We start from the raw sequence: 23,644 nt of genomic DNA, 5'->3' as shown, positions 1-23,644 counted from the left end.
TTTTGCAAGAAAGCCGCGTGATAAAATAAAGTTGATTTCTTTATTCTAGAAGGACGTAATGTATGTGTAGGATAGCAATAGGCACGGTAAACTGCAAGACTTACAGTTGACAGCAAAGTTGAACGCTCCCCTGCATATGAAACGGAGGGTTTTCTCAATTACGCGCGGTCGGCTACTCCTGGTGCCATTTTGCACCCAGACACCGGGAACCATATGGGAGTAATTCTGATGTATTTAATACTAAAAAGACACTCCTCCCTCGTGTTCAGACTGGCGCAAATCCCTCAAATTAAAAGTAGACATTAATCTCTAGAATGCCAACTATACTTTACCTATATGTGCCCTCTTTTCCATCCTTTCTTTAAATATGGTGTTTGTTAAGTCAAAATCTACCATTATATTGCATCTCCCACCTCACATAATTGTCCTTCAAATGATGAATCTATTTGAAAATCCAATAAAGGATGAATAATTTTACCATTCATGCTGTAAAAAAAAAAAGAGCAACTGCACATTTGCAGATGTCCTATTCCACTCTACAAATTATCCACCTTTTTGGTTTGTCTCTGGAATTTATTGGTAAAGATGCCCAAAAACATACATGCAAGTCAAAATGCGAAATCCACACAAAAAACCATGACATGTTTATTAGAAATTGCATGTGCTTTGCCCACACATTTAGCAATGTTTCCACAACTGAATGTCAATATATTTAGATGATACAAATGTCAGCCATTGTTAAAACTTCAAATTAGAAAAAAGGCACAAATAAATCACACCATACTCTATTAAACAGTGCTCTGAACAGTCTAGCTGTAATAGTTTCATTTTAATTTTGGGTTTTAAAAAAACATTTTCATCTGAATGAAGTAGTCAGGAAAAATGTAAAGCAAGGCATATATTCATAGCAAGTACTTTAATTATTAATAACATATGCCATCAAATTACAGGTTTGACAAGTAATAGAAACATTTCAATAACTGTCATATATTATTTTTTAAATAACTTGTTTAGAGATCATGAAATAAATATTGTATTTATATAAACGTTTTCCTCAAGTCTTTAACCAAGTTTGTAATTTTCTAACAAATACTTTACCCCAGTGACAACATATACAAATGAGTTGAATTTAATGTTTAGGGCCTTCCACTTTCCACCATTGTTGCATTTGTTCGCTCTGTGCTCTGCAGGAGTTGCACCCTCTCCCAACGGTGTACAGTCACAGAATGGTAACTCAAATACATATGAGCTAAAAGGTGTTTGTTTTCTATAGCTCTATATGGTAAATGCCTATGCAATTACCTTTATACCAAAGCACACTAAAAAAACTGTAACCAAGGTCTGCAGCAATTATTGTGTTCCAAGTCATCTGTGTACACATTACTGGCAAGCGTATTCCTTGTAGCTGTTACATCCTGCTCTAAGGCTGTGTAAATGGGGCTGTAAGTAAAAGGGTTGAAAAACCTTTATCTATTGATTCACTATTTTAATACATTTTGTGTAGCTATTATTTAATGAGACATGCACCTTAAAAAAACAGTTACATTTCTCAATTTCTGAACCTATAATGTAAAGTTAACCATTTGTTTTTTTACTTAACAATTTACAATTCGAGTTGTAGACAGTTAAGATCACCTGTAAAACATCCACATCATGAAATGGCAAATATATGGGTTTAGACCTAGAATATTTAAAGTACTCACAGCTTATATGGACGATTAAAGATCTATCTGAAAGCCCTACTGTATTTGAGAGCAACATGTATACATAAGTTGTGCAATAATCAGCCGTCTCACTGACACTTTTCAACACCATTTTGGGACCATTTTATCTCAGATACAAGCTCGGTAAAGCAGTCCTGACAGGTTTATCATTTCACAACGAGGTGGCTATTCTATTCAGTTCCATCATTTTGTCACCTCTAAAAAGTGAAAAGCAGCTACGATATTCGTTTAGTAGTTATGTCTACTATTATGTGCATTTTATTTGCGCAATAATTAGCTAAAACAGCATGAAATCATTGTACCATGTAACAGTTATAGAACAGCTTGAAAGTTAAGTTAGTGCTTTTCTATTAACTTGACCACAGATACTGGAAACTACATTTAAAACTAAGGGCTCCAAAGCCATATGTGCTTAAGGATGACTAGAGTGGCATGCCTACAGACAATCCTTTGACAAACAATTTAAATTTCTACACAACTTATTATATGTTGACTGTATTTGGCAAAGAGCTTACTGAGCATAGCCAAAAACACTGTTAGAATATAACATTAATCACACATTTACTTCTGCATGTGAATAGTCCTTGGATTTTGTCTCAGGACACTTAGCTAATAGTTGCTGATGACGGACACAATTTTTCAGTTTCCGTTAATTGATTGTGTTTCTTTGACTGGACTAAAATGTTTTTGTGAGGATTTAGGACTATATTATTTTGATCAGAATGTCTTGACTACAGTTTTCTAAATTATGAAATCTATAGAGACATTTCCAAGAAACTGTTAACTAGCGTGTGTGATTAGTACAGTAAGAAATATAGGTGTTTGAAAACAATAATTATTTCACTAACACTTTGGGGAGAATCCTTTGTTACTGAACTTGAGAAATCATTCAAAGATGGCCACCCCGATGCAAGGAGAGATAGCGTTCTTACACAAACAGACTTCAATCAAAACCCTTGTTCAGGGATTAGCTCCAAGAACAAATCTGAACATCGATGTGCTGGCACTTTGCAATGGTCTGATTTTCACACTGAGTGTAAAGAAAGGAGTATGTTGCTTACCTGCACCTCCTGTTCTCCGGCATTATTATCTTCTATGGATTAAGATGCTTTATATATTTCCCGTCATCAGGCTGGGAATCCTCGGTAACATCAGATTATATTATTTAATAGAGACTTTTTTTCAATTTTGCAACCCATCACTGTCTTTTTGGGTGTTTTGTGGCCCAACCAATGGGCCATCGAGTATACAATGCCCCACCCTAGAGGCCATTTAGAGATGCTAAGCCTGGAGGGCTACTTATAGCAGCCTTACTCACCCAGAGGCAGTTGGTGGTTGCACGTGAATCCATGAAAGATAGCAATGCTTCAGAACAGGAGTTACAGGTAAGCAACATACTCCTTTAGATCTTTCATGGATTCACATTCTTTGAATAGAATATACAGCATTAACATAACAGCAATAAATGGAGCATGGGGAGAAAGGCCTACCTTACTGAACGAGACGCTGTAACACTGCTCTTCCCACTCTTGCTTCCGATTCATTCTGTCCTTCCATGCAGTAGTGTTTCACAAAAGTGTGTGGCACTTCCCAAGTACCCCCCTTGAAGTTACCATTGCTCTTGCAGAGATAGGCTGACCATTGCATGGAGGACCAAAGAACACAAATAACTGTGCCGTATGCCTAAAAGCTTTTGTTCTGACCAGATAAAACTTCAAGGCCTTGCGCAGTTCCAATGAGTGCAGTTCTTTGTCAGCCAGAGTGGAGGGTTTAGCAAAGTAAGCTGGTAGTGTTATTTTCGTTTATAAATGGAAGTCCGTGAGCACTTTAGGGATAAAACTTGGATTCATTTTTAAGATCACTTTGTTTGGCTTGAAACACAGCTATGGCTCTTTTATTGATAGAGCCTGTGTTTCCGATGTTCGCCTGAACGACATTAGTGGTAGTAGAAAGGCCATTTTGCAAGAGACATACCAAATGTGAGTAGTGCCGCGAGGACTCCAATGTGGTGGCTGCTTTCTTTTTGGTGGGTAGGTACTAAAAAGTCCTCATAAAATGTTTCACAATTCTTGTACTATACAGGGGGGCTACGCACTCTCTTCTATTGTACCTGGAGATTGTGGCCAGAGGCACTTGAATGGAGGAGTGCAACAGATTCTCCTTGGCCAGCTTTAACAAGTATGGTAAAAGATGATGTGGCGTGATGTGGAGGGGGTGCCACTGATGTTGAGCGCACCACGCACAGAAACAGGTCCACTTGTATCCATATGATTTGTTAGTAGAGGATGCTCTTGCTGCATTGATGATTTCTCTACAATCTTGCAGGATTGGAATGTGTCCGAATTCTATGAAATCAGGAATCATGCTTTGAGGTTGAGGGATCCTCGATGGTGCCGAACCACGAGTTTATTGTGCAGTGATAGTAGGTCTGGTGCCTAGCCCAGAGAGATGGGACGGCCATGAGCTAGATGTAGAGTGTCTGAATAAGAGGCTTGCCTCGGCCATGATGGGGCTATGAGGATGATTTTGGGCTTGTACATCAACATCATTTGCAGGACTGTGAGGAACTCGACGATCCGCACGGGAGTGTGCGCTCGCCTGGGCTTTTTGATTTAAAAAAATGCAAATTAATGATGGAAGATCAACCTCAGAAAATGTGAGGGGCTAATCAGCACACATTTTCTAATGCTCACCGCACTACAAACACAAAGTCCATGGTACTCTGGGGGACACAGCCTACAGGCACAGTTCTTCCTGTCACATTAATTTGACAGGTGACAGCAAGGGGTGCACAAAAACATCCAGAGGAGCAGGGCAACACCTTCCTCCTGCCATGGCCAGCCTAATTAAATATCAAAGGCTCCATGGATCCACCCTGTGCTATTGTCTAAGTTCTGTGTGGTGACGGCACATACTGATGAGTTAATTGAACCAGGCCTGCAAATAGGCCTGGTCACAGAACTTAACAATGGGAAGGAAAACCAACACCTCTTTGATATGCAATGTGTGAACTTGAAGCTAGCTCCCACCCTCTGTATGAAGGACAGTGAATGGCATGTCTGGGTCCACTATTTACAGTAGGAAACCCCTGCAGAGCTGACCGCTTTCAGAGGGACGAAGTATGTGATTTGCGGGAGACAGAAGTCTGTTCTCACCACAAACTTCAAGGGAGACCTGCGCTTTGATCAAGAGTCACAGAGGGCTCAGTTAACCAGAGAGACACTTTGATCTAAAACAGACAGGAAGATGGGTGGGACTTAGGAGTACATTTTGGCACCTCTTACCTTTCCTGTTGCAAAGCTCTCCGGTCCTGACCTCACGCATAACAGAAGATTGTTGGTGGGGACCCCAGATCGGTTCCTTAAGGTAGGTTTAGCCTGTACCAATCAGTGGGGCCCATTTGACTTTAAAAGAGGGCTGAACCCCTCACTTAGCAGATCAACCGACGACTCTGAAAGGACTAAGAAGAAGGACTCATCTGGACCCTGGCTGAAGGTACAGTCTGCCTTATAGCTTCCGCCAAAGAAGTAAGGCCAAGATTTCCAAGAGGGAAGCAAGATCCCTCCCCTAAACATCTCCCAGGGAATATAGGGAGATACCCGTCCAGCAGCTCCAGTACCGGTACCCAGCGAGCACACAGCGTGCCCTGCTAGGTTCTGCCAGCAAGTTTCCTAGGTAGGAAGTGCCAAAGAGTCTCTGAACAAAGGACAAGGCCGTTGCCTGCAAACATCCTCCTCAGCTTTGGGCCGTCTGCCTTGAAAGGACACCACAAGCCCTGAGAAGAATCTAGGAGGAGTGCACACAAGCATCACCAGAATCCACCTTTTAAGGAAATTTTAAAGGCAGTCGAGCCCTTGAAACGCGACCGGCTACACCACTGACTGTTGTCACACTGCAGTCACTAAAGCCGTCCTAGACGCCTCGACTAGCATTATAGATCCGCCAACTGGCACAGAGACAATGATTCTTGAACCTGAGCCGCCTTGTAGGCCATCCTACAGCTGTCCGTCTAGCCTCGCTTGCCGAACTGCCTGCCGCCTGATACCCGCAGAGGTTTCCTATCTTGAACTCTGTCGCAGAAGCTGCAAAACACCCTGGAAGCGACTCGACACTGTCAAGCATCAAGATCATCCCAAGCACCAGGTACATTGTAGTTCTGTCCCCCTGGTCCTTCTCTAAAGGCCCATAGCGACATTTACGACCCCTTGATCCCTTGGTGCTGAAACCAAATAACCTTGAACAGTTAAGATTGATTGCTTTACCAACTACCCTCCGGTCAGTACCCAGAGTGCATCCCTTTCCTTTGTGAAACTGTCTGTCCTCTGTGTTCCCTTACAGGGTGGGCTGTATTTTGTATAGTGTGCTAGAACTGTCTGTTGTAATAATAATAAAGTAGATACTTGTATACAACTATAAGGAACCCATGGTGGCAACAGTGAAGACAGACACAAGTGATCACAGTCAAGGGTGTTTATTAAACTGTAAATGCAGGGTGGAAAAACACCTAATCTAAACCTAAATCTAAGATGGGAGCAAGCTTCGACCATCAAACGAAAAATAAGGCAGTCCTTGTGGCGTCTTGTCAAAGTAAAAAGGCCTATAATTTTAAAAAAAACTATTGCCAACCCTTATTCTAAACACAAAAAGAAGTGTGGGATAATGTTCTCAATAAAGAAAGAAGTGTTCACAAATAATAAGTCAGGATATGATTAGCAGCGGTCTCCCTTCCCCATGTTTTGAGCACGGGACAAGGTGAATCTCATGAGCACAGCACAGACCCGAGCTTTCCCAGCACGAGTCGACAGTTCTGTTCCAGCTTCTTAAATGGTTAAGTCTCTTTTCAATAAAAGTCTCTTGCCTTCGAGGGACTGATGCATTCAACAAACACACAAAGTTCTGTTCCACGTATACTTTGGGTGATGGCTCCACCCCTGGGTTTCCCTCTTTCGGGCGCAGACCCCTCACCAGTCGTATTCAACAAAACAACTAAACAGTTCCTTTTCTCAATGAACTTTGGCTGATGACTTTTCGCTCCTGGATCTCCCTTGGCTGGGTTCGGAACCAACTGACAAGGGGGACAATTCACTTCCCCATGTCTTCTAATACTTCTTGCATTCATCAATCTTAACGTCTATTTAAACAGTTCTTTGGGTTTTGCCCCTGGTTGTCGGCTTCCCTCTGCCGGGTTCACCCTCAACAACTTTTACAGACGGTTCACTGTGTATACCCCTTGGCCAGGTTCACTTCAGTCAACACACTATTCTGGTTGTTAGCTTCCCTCTGCCGGGTTCACTCCTGCCAACTTTTACAGACAGTTCACTGTATTTCGGTACTTAAGACTTTGCCCTCTTTTGTTAGCAACCTTCCGCCGGGTTTACCCCAGCCAACCGTTTCAACGCACTGTTCATGTACTACTTTTCACCACTGGGTTCCTTCCTCTCTGACATCTTTTTCTCTACCTGCGGTGTCCCCAAGGGATCTAACCTCTCCCCCTGGCTGTTCAACCAGTACCTGGCACTTCTTGCTCACCGCACTTGCCACCAGCTGGCCCTATTATTTATCTTGTATTCTACTAACCATGTACTGCACTTTCCTTGCACTTGCCACCAGCTGGCCCTATTATTTATCTTGTATTCTACTAACCATGTACTGCACTTTCCCCTCTCCCCTTCCCCTTGCACTTTTCCCAGTCCCCCTACCCTTGCACTTGCGCGATCTGAATGACACCAGGCCTAGTAGGATTGTTGTCTGCCTCCCCTTGTTCCCCCCCCTGCCTCGTTCGCGCCTTGAAACACTTGTGTATAGGCGCGTTACAAATGCCATATCATATCATATCATGCAGGATTAATTTCCCTTAGCTTTCCCAATCATCTGTTGGTCAAAGGCTTTCAACGGTACAGAGGATTTTACAAGACCCCTGTATGACCACTTTGACCTCTCTTCGCCTCTTCCCAAGTCTTTCTGGTTACGGTAGTCTCTAACATCGAGTAAACGCCCAGAGTTTCCTGTGTGAGCACCCACGTGGTGCTGGACGCCTCTGTAGCTGCCTATCCCCCTCTTTCATTAATAGTTTCTTTAAACCTTTAAAAGTTCAAATCAGCCGTTCGCTACTTTTCGTTCAACACAGTTCGGTTTCTTATCGACTCTCCCCTTGACTCACCGGCTCTGATGAACCGCTTAGCCTTCCTTCTCTTTGGAGTCAAGGTTGGTACCTCCGAGACAAGCATTTCTCCCTGGCTTGGTAATCAACTGAGGGTCTTGTGTACCATGCGCATCTGCTGCAACACACGCTGGCTTTTATTCGCAGCCTTATGTTTCCATCTGCAGAGGTTTCACAGACCTTGATCGGAGAGGGAAAGTTTGCTTCTCTCCTTGTCACCCTATCAGTATTTGCTGTCTTTCGCCTCCTCTTGAACTGCCGTGCTCGAGTTAGCTCTCACGTCGTGTGTTCTGCCTTGCTCGCTCTGTTCTCTCATGTTCCACCTTTTATCCCTGTGGGGAAAGGAAAGGTGTGTGTGATTCCCATCAATTGCCTGACTCGGCCTGGCCCTTAGGTTGAGATATGTCAGGTAAACGGGTTTGGACTTAGTCCCATGTCTTCATTGGGGTGTGAAATTATTTGCGTCGGAAAAGGGGGCGGGGGGTTAGAGTATCTGAGTATCCCACATGGTAAGATTGGAAAAAGGTATTAAAAAAGACTGGAGATGGTTGGTTAACTCGGAAGGATGAGATGGATAGGGTTTGTGAAACATACATGACTGACCAGGAGTATTATTGTGAAAGGAACAGGGGGAATTGTGGGAATGGTATTGTTTTGTCAATCCCATTTGAGAGTTCACGAAAGAATAATCATAGGGATGTGGAAAAGAACAGTTGGGAGTATTCAGGAGGAAAACAATGATTCTGGGAGTTGTGGTTTTTAACAGTTGGTTTACCAGAGATGTAGGGGTGGTTAGATTTAATTAAGGGAGCTTCTTCGGTGGAAGGGAGGTAGATGTGGAATATGCAAAGAAACTCTCAGGGACTTCGTCCTCTCCTTCTTCCGTCATGTAGTACTGCGTCTCAGCTGGGGCATTTCCCCGAGCATAACCCTGGTCTCCCCTACCCAGGTGATACTCCCCCGCTCGTCCACCCCCAGGGTTGGGATCTGTGGGCACCAGCCCTCCCCTGCCCACGTGAATAAGGGATCCCCGAGGTTTACTCAGAAGAATACCCTCAGGTTTATCCCACAACCTTGACTGGACAGTCCCTTTTATCATTGGGTAATAACTGTATTTTCGCTGTGTTGCAATTAACCAACGATACACAAATGTTCCGTCCACATTCCCAAAAATTGGACAAAGAGGTTTACGATTTACTTGTGTTCCAATCTGTTCGGATCCCTTCTGGTATACTAGAGGTGTGGGGCTGATTGATGGTTTAGAGACCGGTATTCATCCCTGGGCCACTGGCACCCCAGAAGTTGATTCGTCACAAAGACTTTGCGCATTACTGGTATCTGGGGGAATGCATGGGCGAACACCCCTTCCCATGACAGCATGAAAGTGTCCCTGGAAACTCTCTTGTGGGTATCTGCTGGCACATTTTGGACATCTCTTCTTCTCCTGTGTTGCATAGGTCAATTGAAGGTGACCCCCACTGTTTGAGCACCATGTTCAGCTGTGTGCTTAATAGTTGCCATCCGTGGCTCTGATTCACTGCCCTGCTGATCTGGTCTGCCATTTCGTTCTGCTTGCCTGGTAGGTGGAAGGCTTGTAACATGATTGAACTGCAGTTTGCCCAGTGCCATATTGCCTGCACCTCCTGAGACAACGTCCTGGAGTGAGTGCCCCCTTGTTTTCGTATATAATACATGATGGTGGTGTTGTCCGTCAACACCCAGACCACCATTCTATTGAAAGACTGAAAGGCATGGAATGCAGCCCTTAGTTGTAGTACATTTATATGCATTTTTGATTCCTATGCACTCCAATGACCCTTGATGGACAAATCTCCTAATTGGCAACCCCATCCTGTTAGAATCGGGTCTGTGATCACAGTTGAAACGGGACCTCCAGAAGGGGCATCCCTTTTATTATGTGCAAGGGGTTTGCCCACCAATGGAGCTGGCAAACAAGGTGTGCCACGACTCTTAGCTTGTCGTTCCATGTTCCGCTTGTTTGAGACCAGTGGTCTCATAGAAATTCCTGCAATGGTTTCATGCGGATCCTGCAATGGGGAATTAACGGGATGCATGATGACATTGCTCCCAGTAGCTGCATGAGTGTCCTCACTGACATACTTCTGTTTGGCATTCTATGGGGGCGCCTGGTTTGTTCGAGTCAGGCCTGCTTTTGTTGTCTCCCCTTTGCGAGGTTGCTGGGGGCTTGTATTCTTTAGCTTTGTAGGTGTATGTTTTTCTGTATGCCTGTGAGTAGTATGACCCTCTTTATAGGGTTTGCTGCCCCTGGCTGAACCTACAGATCGTCCTGAAGCTCCTCGAAAAGGGCAAAAATTGCACTTTGAATATTGAAAGGACTTGAGCGATCTCCCTGTATCCGAGTCTGTTTTAATTGCCTTTAAGGCCTCATCGACATTTGGCCCGAAGAGTTGATCCCCTTCAAAGGGCACGTCAATGACCTTAGACTGCACATCAGGTCGAAAGCGTGTACTTTTTAGCCATGCTTGTCAGTGCAACACTACACCATTGTTTAAATCCTGTCTATGCTATATTTACTGCAATGTACTTCTCCCTCGTGTGATACAGTCAGAGTCTACTTACGTTTGTCGTCTGGTAAGTGCTCTAAAAGTTCCACATTTCGTGATCATATCGAGTCATGATTGCTAACAAATTTGCCACTTTCACTGTGGTTGCTCTGGTTGCCAGTATTTTCTTTCCAAAGGCATCCCCCTTTCTACTTTCGTTTTCCAGAGGTACAGTGCACTTGGAGCCCTGGGTGTTTGTGTTCCGCCCGCGGCTGAGACCACAGAATCCACATTGGGCTGAGAAGTTAGGCACTTGGGAGATACGTCTGCAGCCCTGTATATCTTTTCAAGCCTGCCTTTGAGCGTGGCTAGGAGATAGGCTTCTTCATGAAGAGTAACCTCTCCTCCTAGACATCATCTTATATAGGTATAGACATGACTGATTTTTGCTTTTTGTGCATAAGATCGAACGGAAAACAGTGGCTCTTTTTTTTCCGACAGTGTTAATCCGAATTCCTCACATGCCTATGGCATCATGGCATGAAACGTTCCCACTTCATCAGGAGGGGACTGTTTTGGATGCTCATTGGGTATGTGATCCATACCCATATCCCTAACATCCCAATCATCATGAGGGGGAGATTGGGCAACAGTCAAAGTCGTGTCACCTGCATCCTCATCTGGATCTGTTGTTCCAAGTTCCCCTTCTTCTTGCTCTTAAAAGCAGAGAGTCGGCAGGTCTAATTGGCGAATTTCTGGAAGAGTCCAGTAGCCGCTCGAGGGGCCCCTTAGATCTAAGTATGGATGGTGCCGGAGATGCCCTTATTGGTTTGCAAGGGCGGTCTGCGTGGAGAACGCCATCTTGCACAGGAAGACTGTGACATACTTTGCTTTATACCCCCGATTGTCTGGCCTCCACACTATTCCTGATGGTCTTGGTAAATCCTTCCTCTGTATTCCTGATGGCCCTGATATGTCCTGGATGTATGAGGCTTCTGGTAACCTTTTGTCCAGTTGTGCTACTAGCGTTTTAAGAGAGGACAAAACCTTTAGCAACGGTAGCATCTGTGTGTTAAATGCATCTTGGATTGCAGTTGTTGGGTTTGGAACCACCGGCATTGGTGTTGGGCCTACTGGGATCTACTGTGAGGCCACTTGTGTTGGGGTCCCTTGCCTTGAGGAGGTGGAGGGTCAGAGTAGTCATCTTCATTGGAAAAAAACTGTGAGTACCCCTGTTTGAACTCAGAGTTCATCTGGTGCTCCAGAATTTGGTCTGGTAAAATGGAGGGCACTGTAGGGAGCGATGGGGACTTTATAATGTCTAGCAGAACCTTTTCCTGGACTGGTTTCTGGAGCGCTGTTAGAGGTATTTTAATGACTGTAGGTGTCTCCTCACTCTGAATAGGAGCTTGTTATTTAGCAGTTTGTTCCAGTTGTTGTTTCCCCAACGGAAGCCTTGGATCATGCATGCTAGTGGTTCTAGAGAACTTTCAAAATCAGAGGTAATAGTGCACATTCCTGGTTCATCCCACTATAGAGTTCCAAGTTATCAGCTCTCACCTCTCCAAGTAGGAATTGTGCTCACAGTGAGCTGTATTGCATTTCCTTCCACTGGAATAACTACACAGCAAATGTGTTTGTAATCAAGGGTTCTAGTTAGAAAATGACTGAAACCAAGGCAGCGGGAGTCTCTGACCTAGTGCCTGCGTGAATTAGATACACCAATCATGTAGTCCTGCGAGTTTCCTTTCCTGATGGAATCACCCACTTGGTTGGTATTAACAACTTGATATATACATATTTTGAGTCCATCTGCCTATATTTTGTTGAGGATTTTATGTTCAAGTAAAGAAGAGACATTGAATGACAGCTTGGCCACTGTAATGTGCATTTGACCGGTTTATGAACAAGGCTAATGCAGGATTATCTTGTCAGAGTGGAAGGTCTTGCTGTGTTAGAATGTGATTGCATAAATTGGTATGGTATAAAACAGATCAGTACTCCTGTGAATTGTCTATGTTACTATACTGGGTAGCCATCAGGCATTGGGGGGTGGTGGTTTTTCATGGACTTGATGGTTTCCTTCCCCTCCTTTTATTTGACTTGGTCCCAGAAGTTTGTTGCACACTGAGTCTTGAGTTTCTGGAAAAATGCCTATCTTTACACTCTTCTTTGATGCACTATGGGGAATAGAGATTGTAATAATTTGAAAATACTTGTATTAATTGTTTTACGGCTCAGTGGTGTTAGAGATTATTGAGAGAATGTGCCCTGACAGCTTCCTCGGTCTGATGAGATGTACCAGAATCCTTAATAATGAATTTCCTGATTTAATTTGTACACCAGCTCTCTTACATGCAAACAGACCTATTTTGCATTTATGTTGTTGCAGTCATATGCTGTGCCATTGTGATGTTCTTGAATGGGCACTTGAATGTAGGATTTTGATCTTCCTGCAATATGTTTTTCATATGTTTTTTGTATGATCCTTTCCTAATAGCCTCATCTCTCATCACTGCTTTTAGCTTTCTGAGCTATCACCAGTGAAACTTCGGTTAGCCCTTTTATAATAAAATATTAGACTAGCTTATCTTTCAGGTCTTTAGCTATTGTTTCTTGGAAAGAGCTATATTTTCCAGTTACCGTTTGTCTGACATTCACTACTATGGGATTTTTTTAAATACTTATAATTGCATTTGCGCCTCTAACAGGTTACGAAAGAGTCAATTTTATTTGAATTTCTGTTTAGCGCTGGCACTACTCAGAGGGTCTCAGAGCGCCATAAATGGTTCAAAGATCGAAAAGGAGTTGAAAAAAAAAGTTACTAAATGTTATCCAGAAAGTATTATGATAGACAAGTGATAGCAGTGGAGGAGGGCAGGGTGCATGGAAGGTACTGTTTTGCAAGGAAAGGATAGTGTAATCTTGTTCCATATGATACACTAGTCTCCGGGGATCCACCAGGCACCCGTCCTTTATCATATGTTGGATGAATAGCTCTGCAAGTTAGGTGTTCACCTCAGTCATAGTGGCGGCATGAAATGCACAAGTTTGAATCCCTGCAGGGGGTAAAATGTGAAAACATTGCACCTATTTAACATTGTGCATGAGGCATGTGTTTTTCTCCAAAAATCGAGCACTTTCCTCACATAGTATATATAGGACAGGAGGTTAATTAAATAATTATGCCAGTTTTTAATAAAACATTCTTTTTCTTTAACATTATGCAATGGTAAATAGGGGGAGTGCTTTCAGCTGGTAGCAACAACTCTGCTTTTCATCCTTACAATGTCATTATCACCTTAAAATCGGGTGATAATGTCTATGGAATTTAAGTCTTGCACTAAGAAGTAATATTTCAGTTTCAAAATTATGCAAAGTATTTACAAATTATTTTGTAATTTTTACTTAAAGCTCCAAAGGTTTAAGTCTCACAATACAATTTACTGTCGAGTGTTTTGCACAAAACATGCTTTTTTAAGGCAATGGTGCAATCATTATCATGTAATACACCAACCAATTGCGAAAAGGTTAGTAGCTCCTTTGTGGCGATTCTCAAAAACAAGTGCAAATAAAAAGGTGAGGTGAAATGCGCAGGCCACCTTATTCTCAAAGGGGAAATGCGTACATCAATCAAAATTCACACTTCATATGAACGCTCCCAACACTAATGTATGACAAGCTCCTAGCTCACCCAGGGGTGCTCGGAATGCAAGTCATTCTGACAGGAGCTTAAATGGCCTGTCAGTGAAATGTACATAAAGAAGAAGCATTTCTAACGCTTTTTGAGGGATAGAAATGCAGTGGGTGGGAGTGGTTCATACCGCTGCTGTCCCACTTACAAAAGAATTCATGACAGGGTCATTAATGGCCCTGTCATGCGATGAACCTCCCTTGTGCCTGTTCCAATAAGGTGTAGAGGGATGTCTTAGTGTTGTGCGCGTTTTAAAGTCCATCCCATTTGTGTATATGCTTGAAATGTTCAGAAATGCCCCCTTAAATGCACACATGGGGGATTGCGCACATTGGAAGGCCCTGTGCATAGGCCACAACTTTTATTGCCACAGGTCATGGAAAGCACAAGTGCATCTCATCACTTGCACCAACAACGGTTTGAGAACCTGCCCCAAGTGTTTGTTTCAGCTTCGAGGCTGCTAGGAGCTACACCTGTCACAACGCAAATATAGACCACAGATCTACTGACCTAAGCACAATTCTTGAAAAAGAGCATGGTGTGTGAAAAATGTGTCGGCTAACTGTACGAAAATACTTAACCTTTGGAACTTACATCATTTAAAATGTAAATGTTCTCTACAAATTTGGATAGCACACAGGGGGATGATAATTCAATTCCATAAACTTTATTCAGAATAACAACTGTCTGGTCTCATAAATGCCTGATGCAGACCTAAATGAAAATAAAGAATCAGTGAGGAAGTTCCGATAACACAACTACATTTCTGTTGTAGCTGGCTAATAACCCCTATTATTAAATTGCTTTGAAGCCAGCAGAATCCACGGATTAAGAATTGCACAAAAATGTGGTCATGTCATTAGTATTAATACTGTTATATCTAGGCATGCTCTTCAGCTTGGATCATGTGTATAATATGTATCGTGCAGCAGGTTTTTGGGCTTGGGAGTTCAAAAGTGCACACCACTGCTTCATTGATGAGAAAACTGCGCTTTCAGATACCTCTAACAACTTTGGGTTCCAAGCAGAGTGCTAGTTTACGGGACTAGAGTAGTTGCAATGGGAATACACCAAAGCACAGTAGCTACCAGCAACAAGGTAGAATTACAGGAAGTGATTTCTTTGATTATAGCATGAACTGCAGTGCGAACTTGCGATGTACATGTTTTTAGGGAATTACATTGCACGCTTGCTTTATGGAGTTGCTTGCATACTATCAATTGCAAACTAACCTTAGTTGTACTGCATGTGTTAATTAATATAGTGCGCTAGACCAGGGGAAAGTTCATTATAGCATGATAATAACCACCTCCCAATTTAAGGTCCGAAGCAAACCCTGAACATTGGGAAAAAGTTCTCTTCCCAAGTGATAATTACATCTCTCAAGGTCTGTACGGCTATTAGCATCTATTGCTAGTAGAAATAAAGGTTTTGGAGTTGTGGTGTTATAGAAAAATATGTTCGTTTAATAATGAGCAAAGTATGCAAAATGAGTTAGTAAATTAAATGTGGTTTAATTTTGTGATATTTTAATAACTAGGTTGTCTTTGCAATGTAAGCATTTTAACTGCAAACTTATTTGAACTCCAACAGCTTTGGCATTAGCATCTCTTTCTTGAATGCATTCTGTTGTTTTCCTGGCTCCTCCTAAAGTCAGTATGTCTGCAATGCAGTCAACACAAGTAGTTATTGACTGCATTCTGAACATTCTGATTGACTGGGAGGAGGTCAATAATGGCTTTGTTTGTTTGTTTTATTATTTATAATGTGCAACATACCCAAGGGTAACAGGGCGCAAAGGTTACAAGTATATGCCAAGCTTAGTTACAACAGAAGGTATAAAATCAACATACAATTATTAATACATAAGGGTATATACAGGGGGTGCAAATTAATGAATGCCAGCTTTCATGTCTTAATACATATTTCAGTTCTAAACTGACAACTATTCATAGTGAATAATGCACATGCAGCTGTAGAAACCAATCACAATTCCTTACTGCACTAAGGAAAGCCAGTTGCCTAAGACACTTGTTAAATACAGTTTGCAAATGTGATGGTTATTAGACAAACACTTTAATGCATGGATGACACATGAAGAGGTGCCGCAGAGAAATGTGAGGGAGGCACTGACACAGGTATGGCACAGCACCCCACAGCAAATTGTCAGGAATTCTTCCTAGAAAAAGAAAGGTTTGCTGGTGAGATAAAGAAGGCATTCCGACTGTGTTATGTGACCCCTTTACTGCATAGAAAAAAAAGAGTCTCTTGGCACATATCAATTACACGATTCTAGAACCTTATGTTTCATTTTTGAAACTGCATAAAAGTAAAACTAAGGAATCTATGCAGTACAATTACGAATTATGATCAACTGTGAACATGCTTGCTTACAGGCTCAAGTGGCAGACGTTGATGTAATTCTTCAACTGCATTGACAGAGCACACAGATCTATATTCTTTGTTTTTAGCTCTTGTACACAATAATTAGACAATAAGTACCCTCTGGAGTGAGATAGGACTAAAAGTTAAAAATCTCAGCAATCAGGAAGCCATTGAATGCTGGCTGCCTAAATAAATACACTGGTGTCTAGTCAAATGGTCGACAGACAAATGGTCGACACAATTTGGTCGACAGGGCAAATGATCGAATTTTTTTTTTAGTTATATATATTTTTTTAGGTTTTCGTTTAGGGAAAAAAAGGGGTTTTTAGCAAAAAACAGGGGAGTTGGGGGGGACCCCCCAAAAAATAATAATAAAATGTGAAAAAACAAAAAAAAAATGTGATCATTTTCGACCATTTGTCCTGTCGACCATTTAGATTCGACCAGTTGACCTACAACCAAATATACTTTCTTTAGTAGCAAAGTGTATGGACTAAAACGAGAGGTCATTCACATCAGAAATGGACCTTGCAATCATCAGCTCCACCTTTGGGTTTCTCGCTTCACTGGTTGCATGCTCCTTCTCAATCAGTCCCATGTTGTGTAAATTAAGGATGGAATCAGCAATTATCCGTGCTGTCCTTTTCTGATAGCCTCCAGAGGTCACCATCAAGATTGGAATTCTGTGCCGTTTTGCTATCTGAAAAACGATTTCATCTCTCTTAACGATCCCCTGCAAAACAAATGCACCATGTCAAAGTGATTTAAAACCGCTTGGCAGTGATTTTAATCGCGCTGCCTTCTTTGACTATTTCACATCAGAACACAAAACAAGAACCATGAATCAAGGGGAACGAAATATTGGAAAAATATGCACAAAGATGTATGAATAGAAGATTAGACAACTTAGATAGGCACCCTCATCATCCTCTAAAACTTCAAAAATACATGGCCTGCTAGAACTGTCCCTCATCTGCCTCATGCTTACTCGCTTACGCCCCTCAAAAAGTAAATTAGTACCCGTTACACTGCCACCTACACACATCTCCATTGCAATTGTATGTATCCGGCCACCAAGAAGCATACTAGTACCTTCTGTATCAAAGCACCAACAAATTGAGTTGTGTTCAACGAACAACCAGACCAACCTATTTATTTATTTGCATTTATAAAGTGCACTGACAGCCCATGGGCATCGAAGCTCTGTTACAAAAGAGTGCCTTAGTTACAGGTTACGACATTGCAACTGGTTACATGAGGCGTAGCAAGTTTGGATCAGGTTATATGGGTGGCATAGTGTACACATGACAAAGTTCTATATATAGGAAGCAGTGATGCATGCAGGACAATTCAACGCATTTAGAGCCCTATAGGTCGATACTGGGAGATTTCAGTTGAACAGTCGTGTTTTGATTTCTTCACGGAAGGCTAAGTGGGATGAGATCCCTCTAAGCTTGGGTGGAAGGGAGTTGCACTGGGTTGCGGCAATAAAGGGAAAGCTGGAGCCTCCAGCCCGTGCTTTTGTGACCTTAGGCACTGAGAGTAAGTTGGTATATGGGGTTCTAATTAGTCTTTCTGTGAGTGGTCTGGTGAATTTCTGAGACAGGTATTGAGGTGCTGCGTGGAGGATGCATTTGTGGGTGAGGGACAGTGTTTTGAATATGACGCGTACTTTGACGGGTACCAAAGAGCTTGATTCCTGGCAGCTGAGAAGTGTTCCCTTCTAGGGATACCAATGGCAGCCCGTAGTGCATTGTTGCAGTAATCAAGTCAGACGCCAAATATAGCTCTGGCTATAGTCAGGCCGTTTTGCTTTGAAAGGAAAGGTCTTGCTGCGGTGAGGAGTTTGGAGTGGTAGGCCGCTGACGAGGCAATGGTGTTTACTTGCCTTGTCATGGAAAGGGTTGGAGTCTAGGTAGACTCCCAGGGTTTTTACAGCCTGGGAGACTGGGATTGGTATGCTGTCTATGGTAAAGATATTGGGCCTCATTACAAGGTTGGGGGTCCGGTAATGGAGATACTGGTAAGGCATTACCGGCACCGTTTACCGGACCAGCTCATCACGACCTGCAATGCCGGTCCTACCGGCATCGACAGGGACCCGCTGTGGCTGTGCACCACCATACTGGCATGCGCGCGGCCACCATACCAGTAACACCGGCATGCCGCAAGGAAGAGGACATTACGAGTAACACGGACATGCACATACTGGCATCCAGATGCCGGTAAGAAGGGCCACCATGATGGCGGGAATCCGGCATCGCGGATTACCCGTTAATAGTAAACTGCTGTGTTCCCAACTACCACAGGTGCACACAATCAGCACAGGTGGAGGCAATGGAGCCTGGCCCTACACAAAAGGAGCACACCCACACACCACACCCCTTCCAAGACCAAAATGATTCCACTTGCAGTTGCAATACTGGAGCTGGAGGACATGCCTGCCCTGCTACTCCTTGAGCAGGCAGTACACCAGGGATTACAGAGGCGACACAGGAGAAGAAGGAGGGTGAGACAGCCCCAGTAATTCCACCAGTGCAGGAAGTGGTTCCCCACAGGTAGCCACCAATCCCTCGCATGAGGGCCAGTCCATTCAACTTAACCCCAGCACAGTTCCACACCCTGTACCGCCTGGACAGGGACACCATCACCACAATAGTGGATCTAATATATGAAGACTTGGTCAGCCTGATTAACATCTGCACCGTCATCCCCCCTCTGCTGAAGGTGGCGTCTGTGCTCCACTTCCTGGCCACAGGCACCTACCAGCACACAGTGGGCCAGCTGCATGGCATCGCGCAACCATGTTTCTCCGGTGTGCTAAACCAAGTGCTGGATGCACTCCTAAAGCATGCAAGGGCTTACATATCCCTACCAAGGACATTACAGGAGGAGAATGACACCAAAATAGCATTTCATGCACTGGCAGGCATGCCCAATGTCATTGGTGCACTCGACTGCACCCACGTGGAGTTGGTAGTCCCGCATGCCGTGGAGGTGGTGTACCGCAATCGGAAGCTATACCACTCCATCAATGTGCAGATGGTGTGTAATGCAAGCAAGATGATAACGCATTGCTTTGCCAAATTCCCAGGATCCACGCATGATGCAATGGTGCTACAGAACTCATTGCTACCCTGCTATATGGAACGAGATGCTGCCCAACGTGCCTGGCTGCTGGGTGAGTCTGCACTCTAGGCCATGGGAGTGTATTTTGGGGGCGGGGTACATGCATATGCAAGCTGTCTGCCCTCTGGGCCATGAGAGTGTCCTCAATGGGGTGTCTGGACACTGTCCATGCTGGCAAACACTGTGCCAATAACCATACAAATAAGATGCATGAGACAGAAAATGGAGGCTGACATACTCTGGCCGCACACCAATGTGTAAATGTTAGACTCACAATTAGCGCACACCCCTAAACTTGTCCACTGGACATCACCTGACCGTACCCACAGCACCACAATGCACCATCATGCAGTCGCAAAGCTGAATACACATGACCGCATCGAAGCACCTCGCAGGACATGCATCCATGAGTGCGCAGTATGAATTCCCCCTCAGGGAAATCCCCTGTCACTGCCCCTCCCCGACAGTAACACTGCATAACACCATGGCAACATGTGCAGATGAATACAAATGGGAAAACACATGTGACAATGATGCCTCAATTTGGAACCATTAAGTATTGAACACCACCAACATGGGTGCGATTGGTGCGGGAATCACCCACAGCACATGAGAACCAGCATGTAAGTCGACACCCTGCATCATCCAAGGAACACATCCCTACACTGGGGGACCCTACCAACAGTCATATTGTGCCATTGTGACTGGTGTGAAGACGTCAAGGGACACGTGCATGGCGTCAACAATTATCCAAAAGCATGATAGACTAAACAAGCTATATCACGTTGGGCATTAGCCTAATGCATCAAACATAGCCCAACATGCATTTGGTCTCATCCCCTGCCACACAACCCTCACATGTGAGTACATCATTGACCTTGTCACCCCATCTGGGTGGTTGGTCATTCCAATGTCAAGGCCCCCAAGTCGTGTACGTCACCCAAGACCAGCCCCATGGAGTGCCAAGTCGTGTACAGGGCAAATGGTTGCGCAGATGTGAAGTCAATAGCTGCCATTCACGATATACTGCATATGAGCATGAACGATGTACAGGCTGAGCACAAATGGAATAGAAGAAATACCCTTACACATACCTTATTGTGCTCCCATGCAGGTGATGCTGGCTATCCCACCACTGTCAGGAATCCACAGAACAGGCATGAAGAGTACTTTAATCGTGCCCATACACGCACTTACACGCACTCGTGTGGTCATTGAGCAGACCTTTGGCCTGTTGAAGGCACCGTTTTGCTGCCTCAGCAGGTCGGGTGGCGCACTCATTTACGGTCCTGAGAAGGTGGGCAAGATCATCATGGTATGTGCCATGCTGCATAACATGTGCATCCGGCGGAACGTTCCTCTGCCACCTGACATGGACCAGCCACCACCAGGTGAAGAAGAAGATGAGGAAGGAGAAGATGTTGCACATCGGCCAGGCCGCGATGCACACGAGGGACGTGCTTTGCGCCAATCAGTGATAGACCATAGTTTCTGATGCACTGGGATGCAGAGGGTGATATGGATGTGGGACCCTGGGCACTGTGATAGGGGAAATATGGGCACTGGGTTTGGAGATGAATTCACACTGTACACTGGCATGCAATAAATTGACACACGCTGAAGAAGCAATGTCCAGTCCAGATTTATTTTCACAACTGGTGTATTGAACGGGTGTAATTTACAACATGAGAGAACCCTCCACCCCCACACACCCCTCTTCCACCTCCCCCACCCCTCAACAGCCCCTCCCTTTCCCCCACCCCCAAACAGTTCCACCCCCCCTCATCCCCCAACAACCCCACCCCACCTCCTTCTTCCCTCACCCCCCAAACGCCCCACACATCCCCTCCCCTACCCCACAACACCTGCACACAACAAGAGCCCAACATGTGTCTAGATGCACTTCCAGGCAACACGTGCAGTGTACTCCTGCTACTGCCGCCCACTTCTCGATGGAAGGTGTTGCATGTCTGTGCGCCGCATGCTGAGCAGGGACCTGCGCACTGGACTTGTCTGAGTAGAGCTGGCAGGCGTGGTAGTGGAGGAAGTGGATGGATGTGGCTCGGTTGCCACAGGACGCCGCTGCTCCATGGTGTTGGCCATCCTCTCCAGTATCTGGGCCACAGTTGAAAACTCTCATGGACCCGCTCAGAATTTTCATTTATGGCCTTGATGATGGCCTCAGTGTTCTCCCTCATCACCCGCCGTGTTGCCTCCCCATCGGCAACATATTGCTTTACAAGAGCATGCATTGACTCTTTTGACCCTCTATCCTCGACAAATGTCCCCCGAGGACCCGTATTGCGGGGGACGTGGACGTTTCCATGGCTGGTGTGGACGTGCGCAGGACGGGATGTCCTCTGGTGGAGACCAATCCTCCTGGCCGCTCTGGCCTTCAGGCTCATGCTGAGGGGTGCCCTGTGGTGTGTTCTTCGGGCTGGGCGTATGTCCACCATCCCTCAACATGCTGCCTCCTTCATGGGTGACCTCCTCATGCCCCTCTTCCTCATCAGCACTATGTTGTGCGGATGCAGCTACCTCCCCAACTGAACTTGTGGCTGCCGACTGCGTGCCATCATAGTCGTTTGCCACAGATGTGGCCTCATCCTGTGTGTCTCCAGGGGGGCAGGGGCAGGTGTTTGTTGGACAGGTGTTGGGGGCTGTGCAGACGGTTGGGCACTGGTGTGTGCCTTGTGAGGCGCTACATGATCCTCATCGCTGTTTGCATCGGTGCCTCTGGGGGGCAGCGGGGCAGGGCATCAGTGATGGGAGTACTTGCATCATGCATGCATTGGTGTTTATGCAGTTTGGGCCTTGTGGTTCATTGCATGCTTGCTGGCGTGGTGGACAGGGTGCTTGCAAGATTGGGGGAGGGGGGTAGTATTGGCATCCCTCAGGTGTAGTCATGTTTTCCATGGTGTCTGCTGTTAGGCCAACAGGTGTGTTGTGGCTTGCATGCTTTGTGAAATGTGATTTTTGTTTGTGTATTGGGTGTGTATTAGGTATAGGAGCTGCATGCAGCATGCATTTTGATGTGACAGTGGTGGGTCCAGCTTCTCGACAGGGATGTGTGTATGATGGCTCATGTATTAGATCTCATCAGGTTCACATTTTTTGGCCTACGTTTTACTTTGGATGTCAGGTATTCGTGGGGACTTGTGTGGTGTGCAAAGGGTCACTCACCTTCATCAGCCGATGATGGGACTCCATACTCTGCTCCACCAACTCCTTCAATGGCCTCCATGTCGATGGTTGAGCTGCAGGTCTCTTCCCACCTCGACAGCTTTATGGTGGAGTTTGGACTGCTGCCTGTTGCCAGCCCTTGGCTGCGGTTGGCCGATAGGATGTTTCAGATTTGCAGGCGCAGGTCGTCCCACCACTTCCTGCAGTCATTTACTGACCGTGTGGTGGTTCCAACCGCACTCACTTTTCTGGCAGTCTCCTCCCATATTATTTTCTTCAGTAGCTGTGCTGGACGGCACGGGTCAGCACTGAAAACTACATCTGCGTGCTCCACTAGAGTATCAGCAAACACATTTAGCTCATTGTCGCTGAAACGCGGTTTTCGCATACGTGCTGCACCTTTCTCGTTTACTTTCGACATAGTACACCAGTAGGGGTTGGGAAGTTGGCTGCTGAGGTCCTGTCTGCAGAGGATTGCAATGGATTGTGTTTTTTAAGATGGCCACCAATGAGTTTCCTGTTCCAGCGTGAGGACGTTGCTTCCGGTGCCGGTAGTGACTGTACCGTTATTTGGGGAGTCAACGGCACCGGGGGAGGTTTCAGCGGATTCCTTGATGCCGGTATCGGGGGGAGGGGGAGATTTTACCGGCATGTAGGGACGCGCGTGCAGGCAGACTCGTAATAGTACGTTAATTGCGGCGTGAGTACAGCATGGACACTTTCATACCGGCATGCCGGTAATGACGGTTTATTACCGCCTATCTCGTAATGAGGCCCATTGTATTGGTTGTCGAGTTTCTTTAGTGTTTCTGGTGACCCGATAAGGAGTAGTTCCATCTTGTCT

General features: G+C 44.9%; 1 protein-coding gene across 2 annotated transcripts in view; it reads right to left on the bottom strand.

Moving 5' to 3' along the window:
- Positions 1-621: 621 nt before the first annotated feature.
- Positions 622-23,644, bottom strand: part of HDAC11 (histone deacetylase 11) — an 810,750-nt gene continuing 787,727 nt past the window's right edge. For both annotated transcript variants that reach the window (XM_069643979.1, XM_069643981.1), the window contains 2 exons: positions 17,036-17,221; positions 622-16,282 (listed from right to left, as the gene is read on the bottom strand). In XM_069643979.1, the coding sequence (XP_069500080.1) occupies positions 16,100-16,282; positions 17,036-17,221 (369 nt within the window). In that variant the 3' untranslated portion in view covers positions 622-16,099. The remainder of the gene's footprint in view (positions 16,283-17,035; positions 17,222-23,644) is intronic.

Source organism: Ambystoma mexicanum, chromosome 2p (assembly GCF_040938575.1).
Source record: "Ambystoma mexicanum isolate Mex_15411 chromosome 2p, UKY_AmexF1_1, whole genome shotgun sequence".
Lineage (NCBI taxonomy): Eukaryota > Metazoa > Chordata > Amphibia > Caudata > Ambystomatidae > Ambystoma > Ambystoma mexicanum.
Note: the sequence above shows the minus strand (reverse complement) of the source record. Positions and strands in the feature narration are given on the sequence as shown.